We start from the raw sequence: 17,837 nt of genomic DNA, 5'->3' as shown, positions 1-17,837 counted from the left end.
TGAAGTCAGAAATAGAAACGGGATAAACCCATCAAGCCCAATTTTAGATGCCTGCTATTTGAACGTCGTTCCTGTAAGTCTTAGTTACCATCTCTTGTGCTTATTAGTATTGATAGTAGCCCCTGTAGCCTCTCTCTAAGAAACAGAAGTATGTTCAACTACAAAGAAATGCCATCAAAATAAATCGGACTTAAAAAATGTTATTGAACAAAAATCTTTTTTTCCAATATTTTCTATTCTTTCAATCCCAATCATGCTTATTGGAATCAACGGCGGCTGTTTTCCGGCAATCTGCCGGGTATGTTTTCAAATGCTCTGAAAATTATCCTGGACAGACTTTATCGATCTTTATGGGCCAGTGAATATTTTCCTTGACTTGAAATTGAGTTACTGGATAGTTTCTGAGGACAATGAAAGGTTCTGAAGATTATATCTCACCAATTTTAGCAATATTTTAATGTAATTTGAATTTTACAAGTTTTTTTTTGGAAATTTTTGCGATTTTCTTAGTTTATTCATCTTCAAGGGCGAAGTAATTTTTCAAGTATCTCATGGATGGATTACTGGAGAGATTCGAGAAGCAGGCAACAGAAATGGTTTTGAACATATTATTTGCAAAATTCAGAAACTTTTTAAAAATTTGCTATTTTCGTTTTTTTTTTGTTTTTCTATCGTTCTCCGAATTTAGTGATGCTAATGAACCCCTTTCAAGGCTTGTGGTGCGTTGGTTGATGGGTGTCCTGATGGGCTAATGAACCCCTTTCAAGGCTTGTGCGTTGGTTGACTTTTGACTTTATTTCAATTTTTTGGATTGTATTTCAGGACTTGTCCTATGTTTTTAATTCGCGCTACCTTTTAATCACGTTTTCGTTACATAAGTCACGATTTTCACGCTTGACTTCGATTTACTCCACTCCTTGTTTCAATTAAATGGATTTTAAATTCTTTCACGTATTGAATTACGTAGTGTAGTGAATACGGTCAAATTCAAAAGAACAATCAAATGAACAGGATTAACGTATAAAGCCCGGTCATTAAGTCATAATGCATTAGGGTATTAAAGTGCTCTAAAGCGAATGCTAGCTGGCATTAGTATTATGCCTAACAGCCTTCAGTTTAAGAGTTGAATTAGGTGTAACTTTAGAATCTCACAGAATGTACAAAATTTAACAAATAAGAACACTTTAACAAATTAAGAGATACAATTTCTGCCAATTTGTATCTCTTAGTTTTTTTCTGTTTCAATCCCAATGTGCGTCAAGCGGGTCAACGGCGGCTATTTCCCGGCAATTTGCCGGCTATGTTTTTAATTGCTCTTGAACAAGATTGGAAGCAGTTTTGTAAGCCTGTTGATCTTTTATGCAAATTTTTTGCTTGGCCATTTTTTCCCTTATGTTCTTGAAAAATTCGGTGGCTTAATTGGCTTTTTCGCGCTTTGTTCCTATTTGATTGATTTTAATTGCTCTCATTGTTTGTTGGTAATATAAAAGCGATTGTGAGCGGTGGAGATTGAAATCAGTGTGAATTGACTGAAAATGATGGCTAACTTTAAACGGTTTTGCGCTCAATTATTGCACGCTAATTTCTATCTGTTTTATTGATTCGTTTTTTTCACTTATTAATGATTACGCTTATGTGGACTTCATTACGCTTATGGAAAAAAATCTGAAGATTGTTGTGAAACAACGTAGAGGATAAATAATGGAGTTGTTTATAGATACGGGCGTTGTTTAAATGGAGTGCATGGTTCAGTTTTAGGAGGATAAAGTTTTAAGGTTGAAAAATGATACGCCGATGCCGAAATGCATCTAGTTAGGCATCATTTGTTATGATATACTTCAAAATAGTTTACGCTAAATTGGCTCTGGGGTTTCGAATTGTTTAGAGAAAAGGCGATGATTTTCAATTCTCTGTATTTGAGCGTAATGTACGGAAACTTGGACAATGAGCTCAACCTTTGTATTGCTCGAGTAAAGCTGTTTTGTTTATAGGCGCAGTTTGTTTAAGAAAGTTTTTCGGTTCTAAGTACTATTATCAAATCTTCATTTCTATTTTTCGGCGTCTGTTGATTTTGATGAAAACTGCTGCTTTCGAAGAGCAGAGTATGCGTGCGCTGAATGCTGAGCTTTATTGACCTGTAGGAGAAAATCTATAAATTTTGTCAATTTTTGCCTTCCTATCTAAACACGGTTTTGCTCTTTGTGTACATGATCTATCGCATTTGAATAGGTTACACACAAATTTGTAGACAGTTGTCGGATCCAACAGATCGTAAAAAAGACGTATCTCTGCGTTGAAATTTTCCCAGTGGAAATACACGACGAAAATTGATGAAAGTTCGTCTCAAAGAAATTTTCAAAATTAGGAAGTAATTGACCGTCAAAAAATGAGAAAAACTTTGATTAAAACTAGCTGAAAAGAAACGGAACAATAATTACTTGCTTTATCTTGTGATTTATGCTTCGTGCTGAATTCTTTGATCACTAGAACGTATAGCCGTCCATTTATGATTTGTATATGCATGCAAACATAACGCGAATTATTACAACTATGCTAGTTTGAAATCAGTTAAACACTTTGAGTATTTTGTGCGACCTTTTCAGATTGGTTTTGTTTACAGTCACGCCATTTACCTTGACTCATCTGTAACTGATATTGCATTTCTAGCAATTATTAAATGCGGGTTTTAATCGGAATTGCAACCGTTCTCTTTCAATCGAGTTGATGAGTGTTGTGGGTTACCGTTGTCCCGATGGCTGCTAACGACGTGTTTCGATCGCGCGAGTATTCGGCCTTTCGGAGTTCAGTCGCTCAGAAAAAGGTAAGTTTGTATTTTAATATGTTTCAATGAGGAAAATTAGGAATGTCAACTACTCAGTGGAAGATTAAAACTTTAGCTCTCTACATATGTGAACGAGCTGGTAGAATTTCTTGACAGATTCTCCTGTTTGGTAAGCTTTGATCGTGGTTCAGTTTTGCGTAACCAATTTTCTGGTCAGTTTTTGTTGAAGTTTTTACAAACTAAGATTTTTCTCGTATGCTTTTAATTAGTGAGCGTACATAGTATAAGTTACCTTAATCAATGTATAAGAGCTAAGTTGTGGGTTCAAAAATTTCTGTTCGAACGACTCAAAATGAATCCAACCTTGGTTTCGCCATGATCTTTAAAAAGAATCTCTCTGGCTCGCACCCCCCCCCCCGGCGTAGTTGCAAACGCATGTTTTTCAAATAATAATGATGACATCCTACAAGGTTCAGAGAGAGAAGAAGCTGAAGCTAATATAATGTACCGCGTACCAATATATCAGAGTAGACTGTTCAATTTACGATTGCCATAAACCACTGGGTGAAAGTAAAAGAATTCCTGTCTGTCTGAAATCCATTTGGTTTGGTTCCAGGTCACAGTGTCTGGTGTAGAATGGACGTACTACGAGGCTGGACCAAAGAGTGTCGACTCTCCCATCATATTCTTACCTCCCATCTGTGGGACTGCAGACATATTCTACAAGCAGATACTCAGCCTATCAGCATTGCAATACAGGTCAGTACAGATTACGACGGGTGAGCTGAGTGATTTACAATCAAAATTTGGTTCAAAGTGTAAGATACCGCTTCTAAAGATTTTTGGAAATTGCGGCCGCAAATTATGTATAGAAGATTGTATGTATAACTGGCTGAAGTTGGCTGGAGTTAAAATCATCTTAAGATTAGATTACTGTCTTTTCTAATCCGTTACTGCAGGCTATGTAAGTTATTAGTCCGCTTGTAAAACTTAACTTACTTTGGGGTTAATAATGTAATGAAAAGTTTATAGCCTGAAACTCGAGTATCACAGAATTCACTCTAAAAAATGTCTAGGTAATTTTACCTGCAACGTTTGCAGGTAAGCAAAATTGCAGGTAACATTACCTGCAAAATTACCTGCAAAAAATTGATGCATGCAATTTACCTAGAATACGTTACCTAGAATTTACCTGCAAACTCAAACAACAAAATTATATTAAGTATGTAGCTATAAGTGAAAAAAACATCTTAAAAAATCTTATTGAAGTTTGAGAGGGTGACCGGTTAAACTTTACAGGGTCATGTCAGTCGAGCTCCCAGTGGTGTGGGAAGTTGAAACATTCTGTCAACTCTTCGGCGAGTTCCTCAATTTCTTAAACTTCTCCAAAGTTCATCTATTCGGTGCCTCATTGGGCGGATTCCTCGGAATGAAGTTCGCCGAATTTTCCAGCGGTTGTCCTCGAGTTCACTCTCTTATCTTGTGCAACTCGTTTGCTGATACATCTTTTTTCAACCGAGAGCATCTGGCTAGTTCCTTCTGGCTATGTCCGGTAAAGATTTTGAGGAATATCATTTGTAAGAATATCTATAGTGGGGGCTCTGATGATATGAGTATTGTGAGATCAGTCGCCTTCATGCTCAATCGGCTAAATCAACTTACCCAGAAGCAACTAGCATCCAGGTTAGCATTGCTACATGTTGAAATTTAATATGAAATTCCACTAAAATAGCTGTGAAGTAAAGAAAAATAGCCTTAATTTAAATGACTGCTTGAAGTTCTTGGGTTTTATAATTTTATGGGCCAGAGTGCCTGAAGCCATGAGCTATAAATTTTAAAGCTTTCCTCTTTTATAGCTGCACCGCCAGCTAAGTGTTTCTGAAATCAAAACTTTCATAAATTGGAAAACATTCTATTTGGGGTTTGAAATAAGGGGGGGGGGATGAGTGTAGCATGTAATGTATTTCAAAATTGGAAGTATTTAGAAAGCCAATTTCCCTTGTCCCAACTCTGATTCAGTTAATGCTCGAAAAATGCAGCTCTTTCGCACGAATTTATTACAATCAATCAAAAAGTAAAAGAAAGTACAATAACTAAAAACAGTCGTGATTGCTTCCAGGTTGAAACTAAACTGCGCGGAAAGCTACGTCCAACCACACTTAATCAATAACCTGCCCGTGACATTGTTAGACGTATTCGATATCAACGCTCTCACTGACCAAGTGCGAGATAACCTCTACAAATGCTTTCCTGAAAGCAAAAAGGCGCATCTTAAAAGCGGTGGAAACTTCCCTTATTTAAGCCGTGCCAGCGACGTCAACTTACATATTCAAATCCATCTTCGCGAATTTATCAACTCGCGGTACAGTGCTCGAAAAGGCGTTCTGTCGGATTACGCAATCAAACCCGAGCGCAGTCCCGACAAGGATGACGACGCAAAGGTTACGCAACATGAGAATGACGTAACACCCGACACGGCTTCGTCACCGGCGAGTAGTGACGAGAACCAACAACTTCATGTTCCGACGTCTTTAGATGCGCTTGTTAGCAGTGTAGCGGTTCCAGGGCGTGATTCGGGTGCTAATGAATTCAACGATTTCAACAATCAATCATTACCTATTTTGGCCGCTCAGTTCAGCACAAGTCCCCCAGAACCCGATTACGAAGATGATGAATAATATATTTAATTAAACCGCTAACTAAAGTGTTTATAAATAGTTTTATAAGTTATCAGCAGTTGATTAGAGATATTTAATAAGTGGAGATATCTAGGTATTTATAAATGTCTACAAATGAGATCTATTTTTGCATACGCTGTTAATGTTAATTGTTCCTGCAAACCCTCTTAATTGTTGAATAAATCTGTGTTGACTGGTCAACAATTCTTACTGATGGTATCAGTTGCTTACTAGACATAAACAAGGAGGCTCGTTAATGTGCGTTTGAACATGATGTTCCGACCCGCCCTCATCTACATTTTTGACTTATCTGTCTTTTGACTTACATTTTTGCAAAGAATAGATGTTTGAGTTTAAGAATATCGTAACATAACCAAACTAATAACTGAACTAAATAATGCCATGCCTCATTACAACGAGATCCGCCATTGAACAGACTACGAGAAAAAACCAACAAAAAAGCAAAAACAAAAACTTCTTAGAACGGCAAAATTTCAATATCTTAATTTATAAGCACCTAGTAACAACAAATTGACGAAAAGAACAACGAAAGCTGAAAAAATTGAGAAATCCTTACATATAAAAAATGTATAATATAATTTTTAAGACTATTCGCAATAAACTGACTGCTTCTGGTTACTTCATTCATTCAATCCTGAATTACAAGCTTATGGGCCGGTCGGCTACCGAAAGAATAGAAAAACAGCAAATTCAAAACTTGAGCGAGAAAAGTGTCGCAGCCACTGAAAAATGAATTTTTCAGTAAAAACTTTTCTTCTTTCAATTAGTTTTTTAACAGCAATGGGATTTTTCTTTTTTAACATTTGGCTCCAATAACTCAACAAACATGGACAAATACATTAAAATCACGAAATTTTTGAGATAACCCGTAGTATCAACGCCATTAAACTCAATATTTTTCAAGGGAAGCTAATGAATACGCAAAGCTACGCATCGATGAGACAACAAGGATGTTTTTTTTCAGAAATTAGAAATATGACGTTACAATAGGTCCTTGACTATGAAAATAACAATAAGTACAGGCAAAATCCAAAAATTAAGTAGAAAAGTGCGAGAAGTGTCGAAGGCATTTAAACCATAAGTTGTTCTCTAAAAAACTTTATATATGATGCATAGAACGTCATCTCTAAGCCCATGCAACTACCAATAGTAGAATTATGTGTTAAGATTCCAAAAGGAACCAAAAAATTACAATAAATATCCAAAAATTAAGAAAAGAATTGTAAAAACTCGTGGCACCGAAGTCATAAAACAAATAGTTAGGAGTCAAAACTGCTAAGCAGATTCTTCATAGTTGCAGTCGAAAAGAAGGAGGTCCAGTAATTACTGAGATTGACTAACAAGTCACGAAAATAAGTTTAAGATCGGTTAATTTTCAAAAAAAAATTGAAAAATTAATTTTAAAGTCTAACAGCCATTAATTTCATCGGCTTTCAACGGAAGTCAATAAATACGCTAAATTCGAGTGTATGCCTCGATTGGAAGATAAGAATATTTTTCATGCTTAGGTTATAAATAAGACATCACAATAACTCTATAGAAAAAACAACAATTGTCTATAGAAAAAAACAAATACAGACAAAAATAAAAAAATCAGTTTAATAGTGCGAGAAGAAAGTGTCGAAGCCATTTAAACCAGAAGTTTTTCCTTGAAAGCTTTATCCATGATCCACTGAAAATCTTCTCCAAGCCAATGAGAGATATCAATATCAGGATAATGGGATAAGATTTCAAGAGGAACCAACAATAGCAAAATATCCAAAAAAATTTTTTTTTGAAAATTTGTGGCATTGAAGTCATATAACAAATATTTAGAAGAATAAACCGCTAAGGAAGGTGGTCCCGTCGTTACTGAGACTGGTTTACAATTCATGAAAAATATGTTTATTGTCGGTTGATGTTAAAAAAAATTCTCGAAATCATTTTTAAAACCTAACAGCAATTAGCTGTCCACTGAAAGCTCTATATAGGTTTCATTAATGCAAATTGCGAAACCTATTGCACTGTTAGTCATTAAGACTATGCCATAGGACTCCAAAAGTTTAGTAAAACTTCAATTAGAAAATCAAGTTTACGTTTTAAATTACGAAAACTCAATGTCGAAGCCAAAAAAAAACACGCGATTCCTTGATAATGAATTTTTTTGTTCAGTGGGCTTCATTTGACTGTAAATCAGGTTTTTCTTTAACGGAACCCAGATATGAAAAAAGACTAGTCTCTAGGTGACCCAAGAAAACAAAAATTTGAGAAAAGTTTTCGAAAAAAGCTCCCAAATAGAATTTGAATTTTGTTGGTAGTAAACTTCCCTATGAGACCAGAACTAGTTTTTATCGCCTTTCGTCTATTAAGAATTCAAAATTGTTTCATTTTTTGGCGTGAAATGTAATTTTGAATTAGTACTTTAATAAAAAAGATCTTAATTTGAAGAAAAATTACCCCAAAGGTGTACAAAATCATGCTATATATCCCGTGTTCACGCAAAACTTCAATCCTCAATAACTCCTCAAAAAAAAACGAAATTCAAAAAAAAATTAGTTTTGAATTCGACGCTGGACGAGCTTTTTATTGATACCACAAAAAACCCTGAACAAAAAACCATTTGAGTACATAGTTCACCCACAAGTGGGGTCGGAACAACAACGATTTTTGTTCCAACCCCAGTGTGATCGGGGTTAGGAACTTTTCACCAGCCCTACTTTTGTATTAAGCCATTTTTGTCCGATCGATGTCTTTTGTCAGAGATACAACTGTCACATAATTAAGAAGCCCTTGAAAAATTAAATCGACTACTGAAGAGACATTTTCATTTCTTTTGATTCTCGAGAAAGAACTTTCTCTTTTCTTGTCTTTTCAAGCAATCAGATCATGCAATTTATTCCAATTTTAATTACATACATTTTCAATTGTACTCTCTCAGTCTTTTTGATAGCCGCAAAGCTATAGCTGGAGGTATTATTGACCTCCTCTTGGTTTTTACAGTTCAAATAATTTGAGTTGTATTGGGGCGCTCTCTTTTTACAACTCGAAGAGGAGAATTGGAGGTTTTTGGAGGTCTCAAGTTTTTGGGCTAGTTAATCTGTCCATTTTTCCTTTCACTTCATCCATCAGGAACTGAAAAAAGCATTATAATTGTAGGTATTTTCAGTTATTTTTATAATTTTGGTTTTATAAAGCGAATGTTTCTAGAAAAAATTACAAAAAATTGAAAAAGTTAAACCCTTTTGACCATTTTTTGCAGTTATCGTTTTTTAAAAATATAAGTTATAGCGAGACCTACCTATTACTCGGTCAATGATGCGAAGTGCACGAAGTTTTTAAAATTTGCATTTAAATTGCTGGACAAAATAGTCACGTTTTTCAATTTTAACTAGACGCAAGGCGATACCTGGGTTCACTTTGATGCTTCATTTCGTCGTCAGGATCTTGGTTCCGGCCATATGACGTCTAGACCTCTTCAAATTTGTTTTTTGACTGAATTGTGTGCGTGACGTGATTTATCATTCTGGTGATTGTTTTTGGTCACACGTGACATACTCCACTCACAAACATGACTCCGCGCTTCAATTCAAGGAGATTTGGTCAACTGGTTTTGCGTGTCGCACTAATTGAAGATTATTTGGGAGCAGCAAATTGAAGCAGCAACAAGTTATACTGATTCATAATCAAAACGGGATATCAACAATTAATTAAAAGAAAAGAATGTTCCTTTTCGGTCTGTTTTTTATAGCCGCCGTGAGCTTCTCAGTGGCTATTATATAGGCGCTCTACTTTTTTTTAAGTCAATTTATTTTTTAATCACGTTTTTAGTTTTACATAAGTCATCATAACTCATTAGTTACAACTCAATGGATTTAGAATTCTTTCACGCATTGAATCACGCAATGTGAATACGTTCAAGGTCAAAAGAGCGAAGTCAAAAAAGGGGATAAATCGATAACGCCCGGTTATAATACATTAGGTTATCAAATTTCATTAAAGTGATTGCTAGCTGACTTTAGTATTAAGCGGAATAGTTTTCAGTTTTGAAGCTGAATTAAATACAGTTTTAGAATCTAACTGAAACTACACATCGAATTAGAACACTTCTTGAAACTTGGGGAAAAGTTCTTTCAGTTTCGCTTTCTCGCTAGTGGTCTTTTTGTTCACATGCGGCAATTTTACTTTGATTTTTACCAATTTTTTTCGTTTTTTTTTGGATCGGATTTTTTCTAAATGGTTTTCCCAATCCATTTACAGTTCATTCTAGGCCTAGTCTTTTGTTTGAACCCAATTTTCATTTCTCGTTAGTGGTTTTTTGTTCACATGCAGCCTTTTGACATTGATTTTTGTTTTTGTTTTTTATTTTTTGATCTGTTTTTTAAAATGGTTTTCCCAATGCACTTATAAGCCGTTCTAGGTCTATTTTTTTGTGTAGTCAATGGAAATTCTTTGAGTTGTACATCAGGACTTGTATTGCTATGTTTTTTAATTCGCTTTACCCTTTGATCACTTTTTTCGATTTACGTAAGTCACGATTTTCACATTTGACTTCTGACTTACCTCACTCACTGTTACAACTGAATGGATTTTAAAATTTTTTGAAGAATCAAATTGCGTAATTTAATGAATACGATCCATGTCAAAAGAGCAAAATCAAAAGAAAGGGGATAAACCGATAAAGCCCGGTCATTAAGTTTATTGAATTAGGTTGTCAAAGTTCATTAGAGCGATTGCTGACTGATATTAGTATTAAGCTTAATATTCTTCAGTTTAGAAGATGCTGAAGTAAGTTTAGATTTAGAATCTGACTGAAACTGCACACTAAATTAGAACAGTTTTTGAAACTTGGGGAAAATTTTTTTCAGTTTTTCTTCTTTCCTTTTGTTTCGATCCCGATGTTCCGGAAATCTGCCGGCTATGTTTTTATCCTCAAAACTGCAGATATACAAATCTGTCGTAGCTATTTTTCAAAGATTTCTACCAGTTATGTTTTAATTTTGTTTCTGAATGTTTCTTAAGAATAAATATATTTTGAATCTATAGTTTTCGGTATCAAAATTTCCACAAAGGTAATTTGTTAATTAGAAATACCTGCAGAAGAGCACTTTTAAATTTTGTTATAAATGTTATTCCCTGCGAGTTTGGAAAGCCTATCAGGGTTAATTAAACTTTCTACATTTCAAACAATATTTTCCTGAAATGTTAAAGCGTCTATTTGAGCTCTCGCAAAAAAAGCACATTAACTTTTTCTCACGTACGTTTACTAGAACTGTATTAAAATCTCATTTGTTTTATTTTATGCCATTACAAGAGGTCCTAAAGCAAAATTTATCCGGCGTTAAATTTTGTTGCTGAGCCATATAGTGACTAGCAGTCACAAACCGCGCAGATTTCAAGGAAAAAATAGGTGAACAATTTTTTTGACATCTAAAGTTATCCGAACTACAATTCCGTTTTCATTATGATCAGTTCGATTTTCGATAGACATAGAATTAAACTGCATATGTGTGATGAGATGCGGACGATAACTAGTGGTGTCTTCGTTATTGCACAAGGTTCTCCATATCTTTAAACTGATTAAGAAAAGATCGGTTTGTGCCTGTTTTATGGAACTACAGTGATGCGATTTCTGTTCCATTCATTTGTTCGCCAGCTTTTATTTGATCTGGTAGTACAGACAGACCTCATTTCTCAAATATAGCAGAAAGATAATAGAAAGTTTGAATTGTTTTATGGGTTGTAAACATGTGTTAAAAATAAAAAAAATGCAAATTTGATGAGTTCTTTCGATTACAATTAAACAAACAATGGTGGACATTTTAGTTCGACTTAAAAAATAATGTTAAGTTAATTTTGGCTGAATATATTCCAATAGTCAGTTAAAAAGAAATAAGAACGGTTGTGTCAGTTGTCAATTGCACTGCAAAAATTTTTGAAGTGACGAGCAACAAAATGGCGGTTGTTTTTCTTGCAGATTTGCTGTTTCTTTTTTGACGTGCCTTGTCAAAGCCACAATCGACACCGGCAACGGGTGAACAGAGGCATTACGTATTCATGTCGAAATTACGAGAAGTTTCTAATTATTGCAAAACGGGAGTACCCATTTTTTGTATTTTGGTGTATGAACAAAAAGTATAGCATAAGATGGATTTGGACTTTATGTGCGGAGGCACTTTACCAATTCTCCATTTTCGATTAATTGGTGACTGGTTGTTTCTTCTCTTGAAGGATTTCAGTTTTATGCCGATAGTTTTCGTACTTTGGCAATATTTCAAAATTTAACTGACTTTTTAAAAGTTGCTTTTTTCCCTTTGTTTTTTATTCAATTTGACAAAGGTAACAAGGTTTCCAGTTAGAACGATCAAGATTCAAAATTAGTGGTACTACTTGTCCTAAAGCGTTTCGATTTTTCCATATTTTGTTCTCTTTTTGTCATTTTGACTGTCATTGGTTTTCCACTATGCCATTGTTGCATAAGTTGTTTGAATAAATTGTATGAACGGTTATTTTTCATTTTTCTTCTGTGTTTAGTAATTTTACATCACTAGCATTTAAGAAAAGGAGTTTTTTATTAATAGCCGCACAGCGATAGCTGGGGCTATTATTGGCCTTCTCTTGGTTTTTTACAATTCAAAGAATTTGAATTGTATTGGGGCGCTGTCTTTTTTTTACAATTCAAAGAATTTGAATTGTATTGGAGCGCTGTCTTTTTTTTAAGATCTGTTCACACATTTTCATGATTTTTGAAGTCAAATTGGAGTAGTGATTTTGGTCACGCCGAAACAGGAAATGGAGCGAAAAAGCGAGTGGTTTTGCGGCGTGAGTTTTTTTCGCTCTAATTTTAAAGTAGAGTGAGAAAACGGTGTTTGAACAAAAATTCGGTTTCTCGGTAGTGGTTTTTTGTTCACATGCGGCAAGTTCACTCTGATTTTTACTGTTTTTTTTCGGTTTTTTGGATTGGATTTTTTTCTAAATGGTTTTCCCAATCCATTCGCAGCTCATTCTAGGCCCAGTTTTTTGTTTGAATTTTATTTTTTATTTCTCGCTAGTGGTTTTTTTGTTCACATGCGGCATTTTGATATTGATTTTCTGTTTTTCTTATTTTTTTGTTCTGATTTTTTTAAATGGTTTTCTCAATTCACTGATAGTCCTTTCTAGGTTTAGTTTTTCTGTGTAGTCAATGAAAATCCTTTGAATTGTACGTCAGGACTTGTCCTGCTATGTTTTTTTATTTCGTCGTCATGATTTTTTTTACGACCATATGACGTCACAGCTACTTTTTGTTCATTCGTTCATGCAATTTTAACTGAATTGCATGTGTGACGTCATTTTTCGCTCTTAGTGGAGCGAGTTTTTTTTTGTTCATGCGCGTGATTAAATTTTTGGTCACACTTGACTTACCTCACTCTCAAAAATGACTTCCTCACTTTGAAATTGACTTTTATTTACTTTAATTCAAAGAGAAAAAGTCAAATGGGTGTGTGTCACTCTAAATGAAGGTTATTTGAGATCAGCTAATAGAGGCAACAATAACTTACAGATTTTTAATCAAAATATAACAGATCAGCCTTCAATGAAAAGACGAATTTTTTTGGTCTGTCTTTTTTACTGTTTTTTTTACTGCCGATCTACGAATCTATTGCGGCTATTTTCTGGCAATCTGCCAGCTATGTTTCGCTTTTTTTTGGTTTGCTGGTAACCGTTTTTCCTGTATCAGTAACTAATTTTGTTCATATCTTCGAAATATTTTTTAGGACAAGTCCTGTGTTTACGCTGCAATTTCTTCGGGGACTTTTTATCAGTCTGCAACTGAGTTTGTATGCGTGATGTCATTTCTCTCTTATAATAAGTGTATTTTTGTGCTGATTATTACTTGCCTTCAGTCTCTCAAACGACTATTAATTAGGCGCTTTCCTTTTTTCTTACTATTCAAAGAATTTGAATTGTTTTGGGGCGCTGTCACCTTTTTAAGATCTGTTCACACATTTTCATGATTTTTGAAGTCAAAATGGAGTTGTGATTTTGGCCACGCCGAAAGAGGAAATGGAGCCAAAAAGCGAATGCTTTCGCGGCGTGAAATTTTTTTGTTCTAATTTCAAAGTAGAGTGAGAAACCGGTGTTTCAACAAAATTTCGCTTTCTCGCTAGTGGTCTTTTTGTTCACATGCGGCAATTTTACTTTGATTTTTACCAATTTTCTTCGTTTTTTTTGGATCGGATTTTTTTGAATGGTTTTCCCTATCCATTCACAGTTCATTCTAGGCCTAGTTTTTTGTTTGAACCCAATTTTCATTTCTCGTTAGTGGTTTTTTGTTCACATGCAGCAGTTTGACATTGATTTTTGTTTTTGTTTTTTATTTTTTGATCTGTTTTTTAAAATGGTTTTCCCAATTCACTTACAAGCTGTTCTAGGTTTATTTTTTTGTGTAGTCAATGGAAATTCTTTGAGTTGTACATCAGGACTTGTCCTGCTATGTTTTTTAAATCGCTTTACCCTTTGATCACGTTTTTCGATTTACGTAAGTCACGATTTTCACATTTGACTTCTGACTTACCTCACTCACTGTTTCAACTGAATGGATTTTAAAATTTTTGAAGCATCAAATTGCGTAATTTAGTGAATACGGTACATGTCAAAAGAGCAAAATCAAAAGAAAGGGGAGAAACCGATAAAGCCCGGTCATTAGGTTTTTTGAATTAGGTTATCAAAGTTCATTAGAGCGATTGCTAACTGATATTAGTATTAAGCTTAATATTCTTCAGTTTAGAAGATGCTGAAATAAGTTTAGATTTAGAATCTGACTGAAACTGCACACTAAATTAGAACAATTTTTGAAACTTGGGGAAAAGTTCTTTCAGTTTTTCTCTTCTTTCCTTTTGTTTCAATCCCGATGTTCCGGAAATCTGCCGGCTATGTTTTTATCTTCAAAACTGCAGATATACTAATCTGTCGTAGCTATTTCTTCAAAGATTTCTACCAGTTATGTTTTAATTTTGTTTCTGAATGTTTCTTAAGAATAAACATATTTTTAGCTATAGTTTTCCGTATCAAAATTTCCACAAAGGTAATTTGTTAATTAGAAATACCTGCAGAAGAGCACTTTTAAAGTTTGCTATAAGTGTTATTCCTGCGGGTTTGGAAAGCCTATCAGGGCTTAATTAAACTATCTACATTTCAAACAGTATTTTCCTGAAATGTTAAAGCGTCTATTTGAGCTCTGGCAAAAAAAGCACATTAACTTTTTCTCACGTACGTTTACTAGAACTGTATTAAAATCTCATTTGTTTTATTTTATGCCATTACAAGAGGTCCTAAAGCAAAATTTCTCCGGCGTTAAATTTTGTTGCTCAGCCATATAGTGACTAGCAGTCACAAACCGCGCACATTTCAAGGAAAAAATAGGTGAACAATTTTTTTGACATCGAAAGTTATCCGAACTACACGAAAAACTACAGGAAAAAATTTTGTCAATTTTTATCTCTTCTTTTTTCTTTTTCTGTTTCAATCCCGATGTGCGTCTATCGCGTGAACGGCGGCTATTTTCCGGAAATCTGCCGGTTATGTTAATTTTTCGTTTCATAAGAATTCTCAGAAATAATTACTTCTGCCTTCACCAAATGAATTCAAAATTTTCATTCGTCCAAATTTTTGATTCGTCGTTTAATGAAATGGATCTGTGCGCACCTGGATCAATTGTCTGAAATGCTCTAGCAAAAAATTATTTTAATAAAAAGGGCATTTTCCAAAACAACAGGCTGTCACTTAATCTGTTAATTTTTGTTGCCTTATTCAATTCCTATGAGGATGTGAAAGTCAACATTGCTTTTCCGACTGTCTGTTAGGATCATAGAATGCAAATTTTTTAACCTCGATAGGTATTAATTGAATTGAAAAGTAACAAACAACAGCATTTTTTGGATCAAGAAATAGTAAGGGGTAACATTCAAAATTTGTGTTCTCCATGTTCTGAAACATACCTTGAAGCCGTTTTCCTGAGTGCATTTACCAGTTTACTTTGTGCACACCCAATTTCAAAAAGGGTAATTTCGGTGAGTTTTGTCAAGTGATGAAAATAGATATAGATTAATTAATCTTAATTTAAGTGATTTGTGAGGTTTAAATAATTGATTTCTTGTTTGATGTTTGAATTTCAAAGTGTTTAGATTTGTTCCCGGATTACGTGATTAAAAAGTTAATTTGAAGATCGGATCTTTTTCGTTTGTGCCCCCCCCCCCCCCAGCTTTGTGGGCGCATGTTATTTTCACCCCCCAGATGCACGTGCAATTTTTTTACATAATGATTTACTATGTAATGGCACGTGCTGTAACTGGGGGCGCATAACGTACGGGGGGGGGGGACACAAACGGAAAATATGCTGAAGACCTTAGTCGGACCTTGAATGCAAACTGGAAATCCTATCAATTTTATTAGTTCATTTTTAGTAGTAGTAGTAAAAGACTTGAATTACCTTTAAGAGGATGTACAGTAAAACAAATAATACTATAATCAGGTGCTGTACAAAAATTTTTTATAAAAAAATCTAAAATTAACTGTGAAAGTAAAGAGTTGAGCTATACAAAAAGTACATCTACATTTTAGATACCAAGTGCATGTTACACAAATGTCATATTTAAATCGCGTTAAGTCCAGCAGCAGGTTGTGAATTGTGGTTTGTCGGGAAAATTTTGACTTGAAAACATTAATACTGATATTCAGGAGATCGGCAGCGTCGTTTATTAGTCTCTCAACACGGAAAAAAGATTTTTCGGTGAGTAGTTTTCTCGATCTCGTAAGGACCAGGCGTTCTAGATTCTGCGCTCGTAAGTTAACGGATTTTTTTTTCAATTTTGAAGTAATCATCGAAACTAATGCAGTTCTTTTCATTCACTATTGCCAGAAAAAACCGAAGATCACGTTCAATGAGTTGATAACTGATCGGCAACGAATGAGACTTTTGTAATAATTTTTCATAGTTATCACAACCGAAGCACCAACGAAGTCCATGATAATTCAAATTTTCAAGCTTCCGAAGCTCACAAATATCAGGGTACCAAGCAGGGTAACCGTACAATAACACAGAGATAACACATGCTTTGTATAGATTGAATTTAACTCCAGAGGAAAGATTTGAAGGAACACTATGCTTCAAATAATTAAGAGCTCTACAAGCTTTGACAAATTTGATCTTTAAATGAGCTCCCCACTTGAGTGAACTAGATACTTCAACACCCAGGTGGCTGACCTGCTCGAGCCAGGATAGTTCGTCGTTTCCGATAAACAAGGCATCGGTGGATGTCCTGTTGAAATGTAGGTGGCCACACTTCTGAATATTGAAAGAAAGTGAATTACAATAAGACCGTAACCTAAGAGTACAAAGATCGTGTTGAACAGATTGTACGCAAGAATCTTTTTGGCATACAAGTTTGGCATGGTCGGCAAAACAAAACAATTTTTAAAACTCAAGAACTTCATGCATGTCTTCAATGTAAATCAAAAATAGAATAGGTCCCAAAACACTGCCTTGCGGCACACCACTAGAGACAGGTAAGCAATCCAACAAAATGTTACCAATTTTAACTCTTTGTTTCCTATCTTCAAGATAAGAGGAAATAAGGACCACGAAATTCTCGTCAAAACCAAAGTTAGTCAGCTTCACGAGCAGATAGGGGTGCTCGACTGAATCAAACGCTTTACAGAAGTCGAGATAAACGACAACTTGCTCTACATTTTCATCAAAGTTCAGATACAATTCATGCAAAAAGATTAAAAGCTGAGTCACAGTGGAATGTTTGGCGCGAAACCCATGTTGTCTAGTATTCATACGATCTTTAAAATTGTCATAAATGTATATAAAACGAAACTTTTCCATAATCAATATGTTTGGAATTTCGACTATTTTTTTAATTCATTTTTTACAGTTTCAATACTTTGCTGCGCTGAGACGCGCCAAATTTTCCCGGAAAAGTGCTTTATTTAAAAAAAAGGTCAAAATATGGTTAATTTTAAACCGCAATGTTTTGACGAATAATAATAACGAAACAAAAAAACAGAAAATTTATTGAAAATAGCAAAATAGAGATTCTACAAAATCCACGTTTATTTATTGAGCGTTTTGAAACTAAATTGGCATTCAATAGGTAATGAATAGTGTTTTTTATCAAACGGTGGTTTCCAGTTTCAGAAAGTACGCGACCTTTTCCACAGAAGTTTCTTTGGTCGATTAAGTTTTAGGATAATATAAAAACAAACTTTTCGAGGAAAACAATTGGATTCTTTGACAACCTTACGAGGCGTGTTGGAACATTCTGTGCACGCATAAATTCGCATGAGCCATCTTATTTGATTTAATTCGAGCTGTGAAATCAATAAAGAAAACT

At 34.6% G+C, this 17,837-nt stretch overlaps 1 protein-coding gene across 1 annotated transcript; it reads left to right on the top strand.

Annotated features, from left to right (window-relative positions):
* Window positions 1-2,603: 2,603 nt before the first annotated feature.
* On the top strand, window positions 2,604-5,664 carry LOC142350817 (maspardin-like). Its single transcript, XM_075402775.1, has 4 exons — window positions 2,604-2,821; window positions 3,399-3,541; window positions 4,082-4,465; window positions 4,902-5,664. The coding sequence occupies exons 1-4, from the start codon at window positions 2,753-2,755 to the stop codon at window positions 5,458-5,460; spliced, it is 1,155 nt and encodes a 384-aa protein (XP_075258890.1). The 5' UTR covers window positions 2,604-2,752; the 3' UTR covers window positions 5,461-5,664.
* The last annotated feature ends 12,173 nt before the right edge of the window (window positions 5,665-17,837 follow it).

This window comes from Convolutriloba macropyga, chromosome 12 (genome assembly GCF_964194025.1).
Source record: "Convolutriloba macropyga chromosome 12, txConMacr16.3, whole genome shotgun sequence".
Lineage (NCBI taxonomy): Eukaryota > Metazoa > Xenacoelomorpha > Acoela > Convolutidae > Convolutriloba > Convolutriloba macropyga.
Note: the sequence above shows the minus strand (reverse complement) of the source record. Positions and strands in the feature narration are given on the sequence as shown.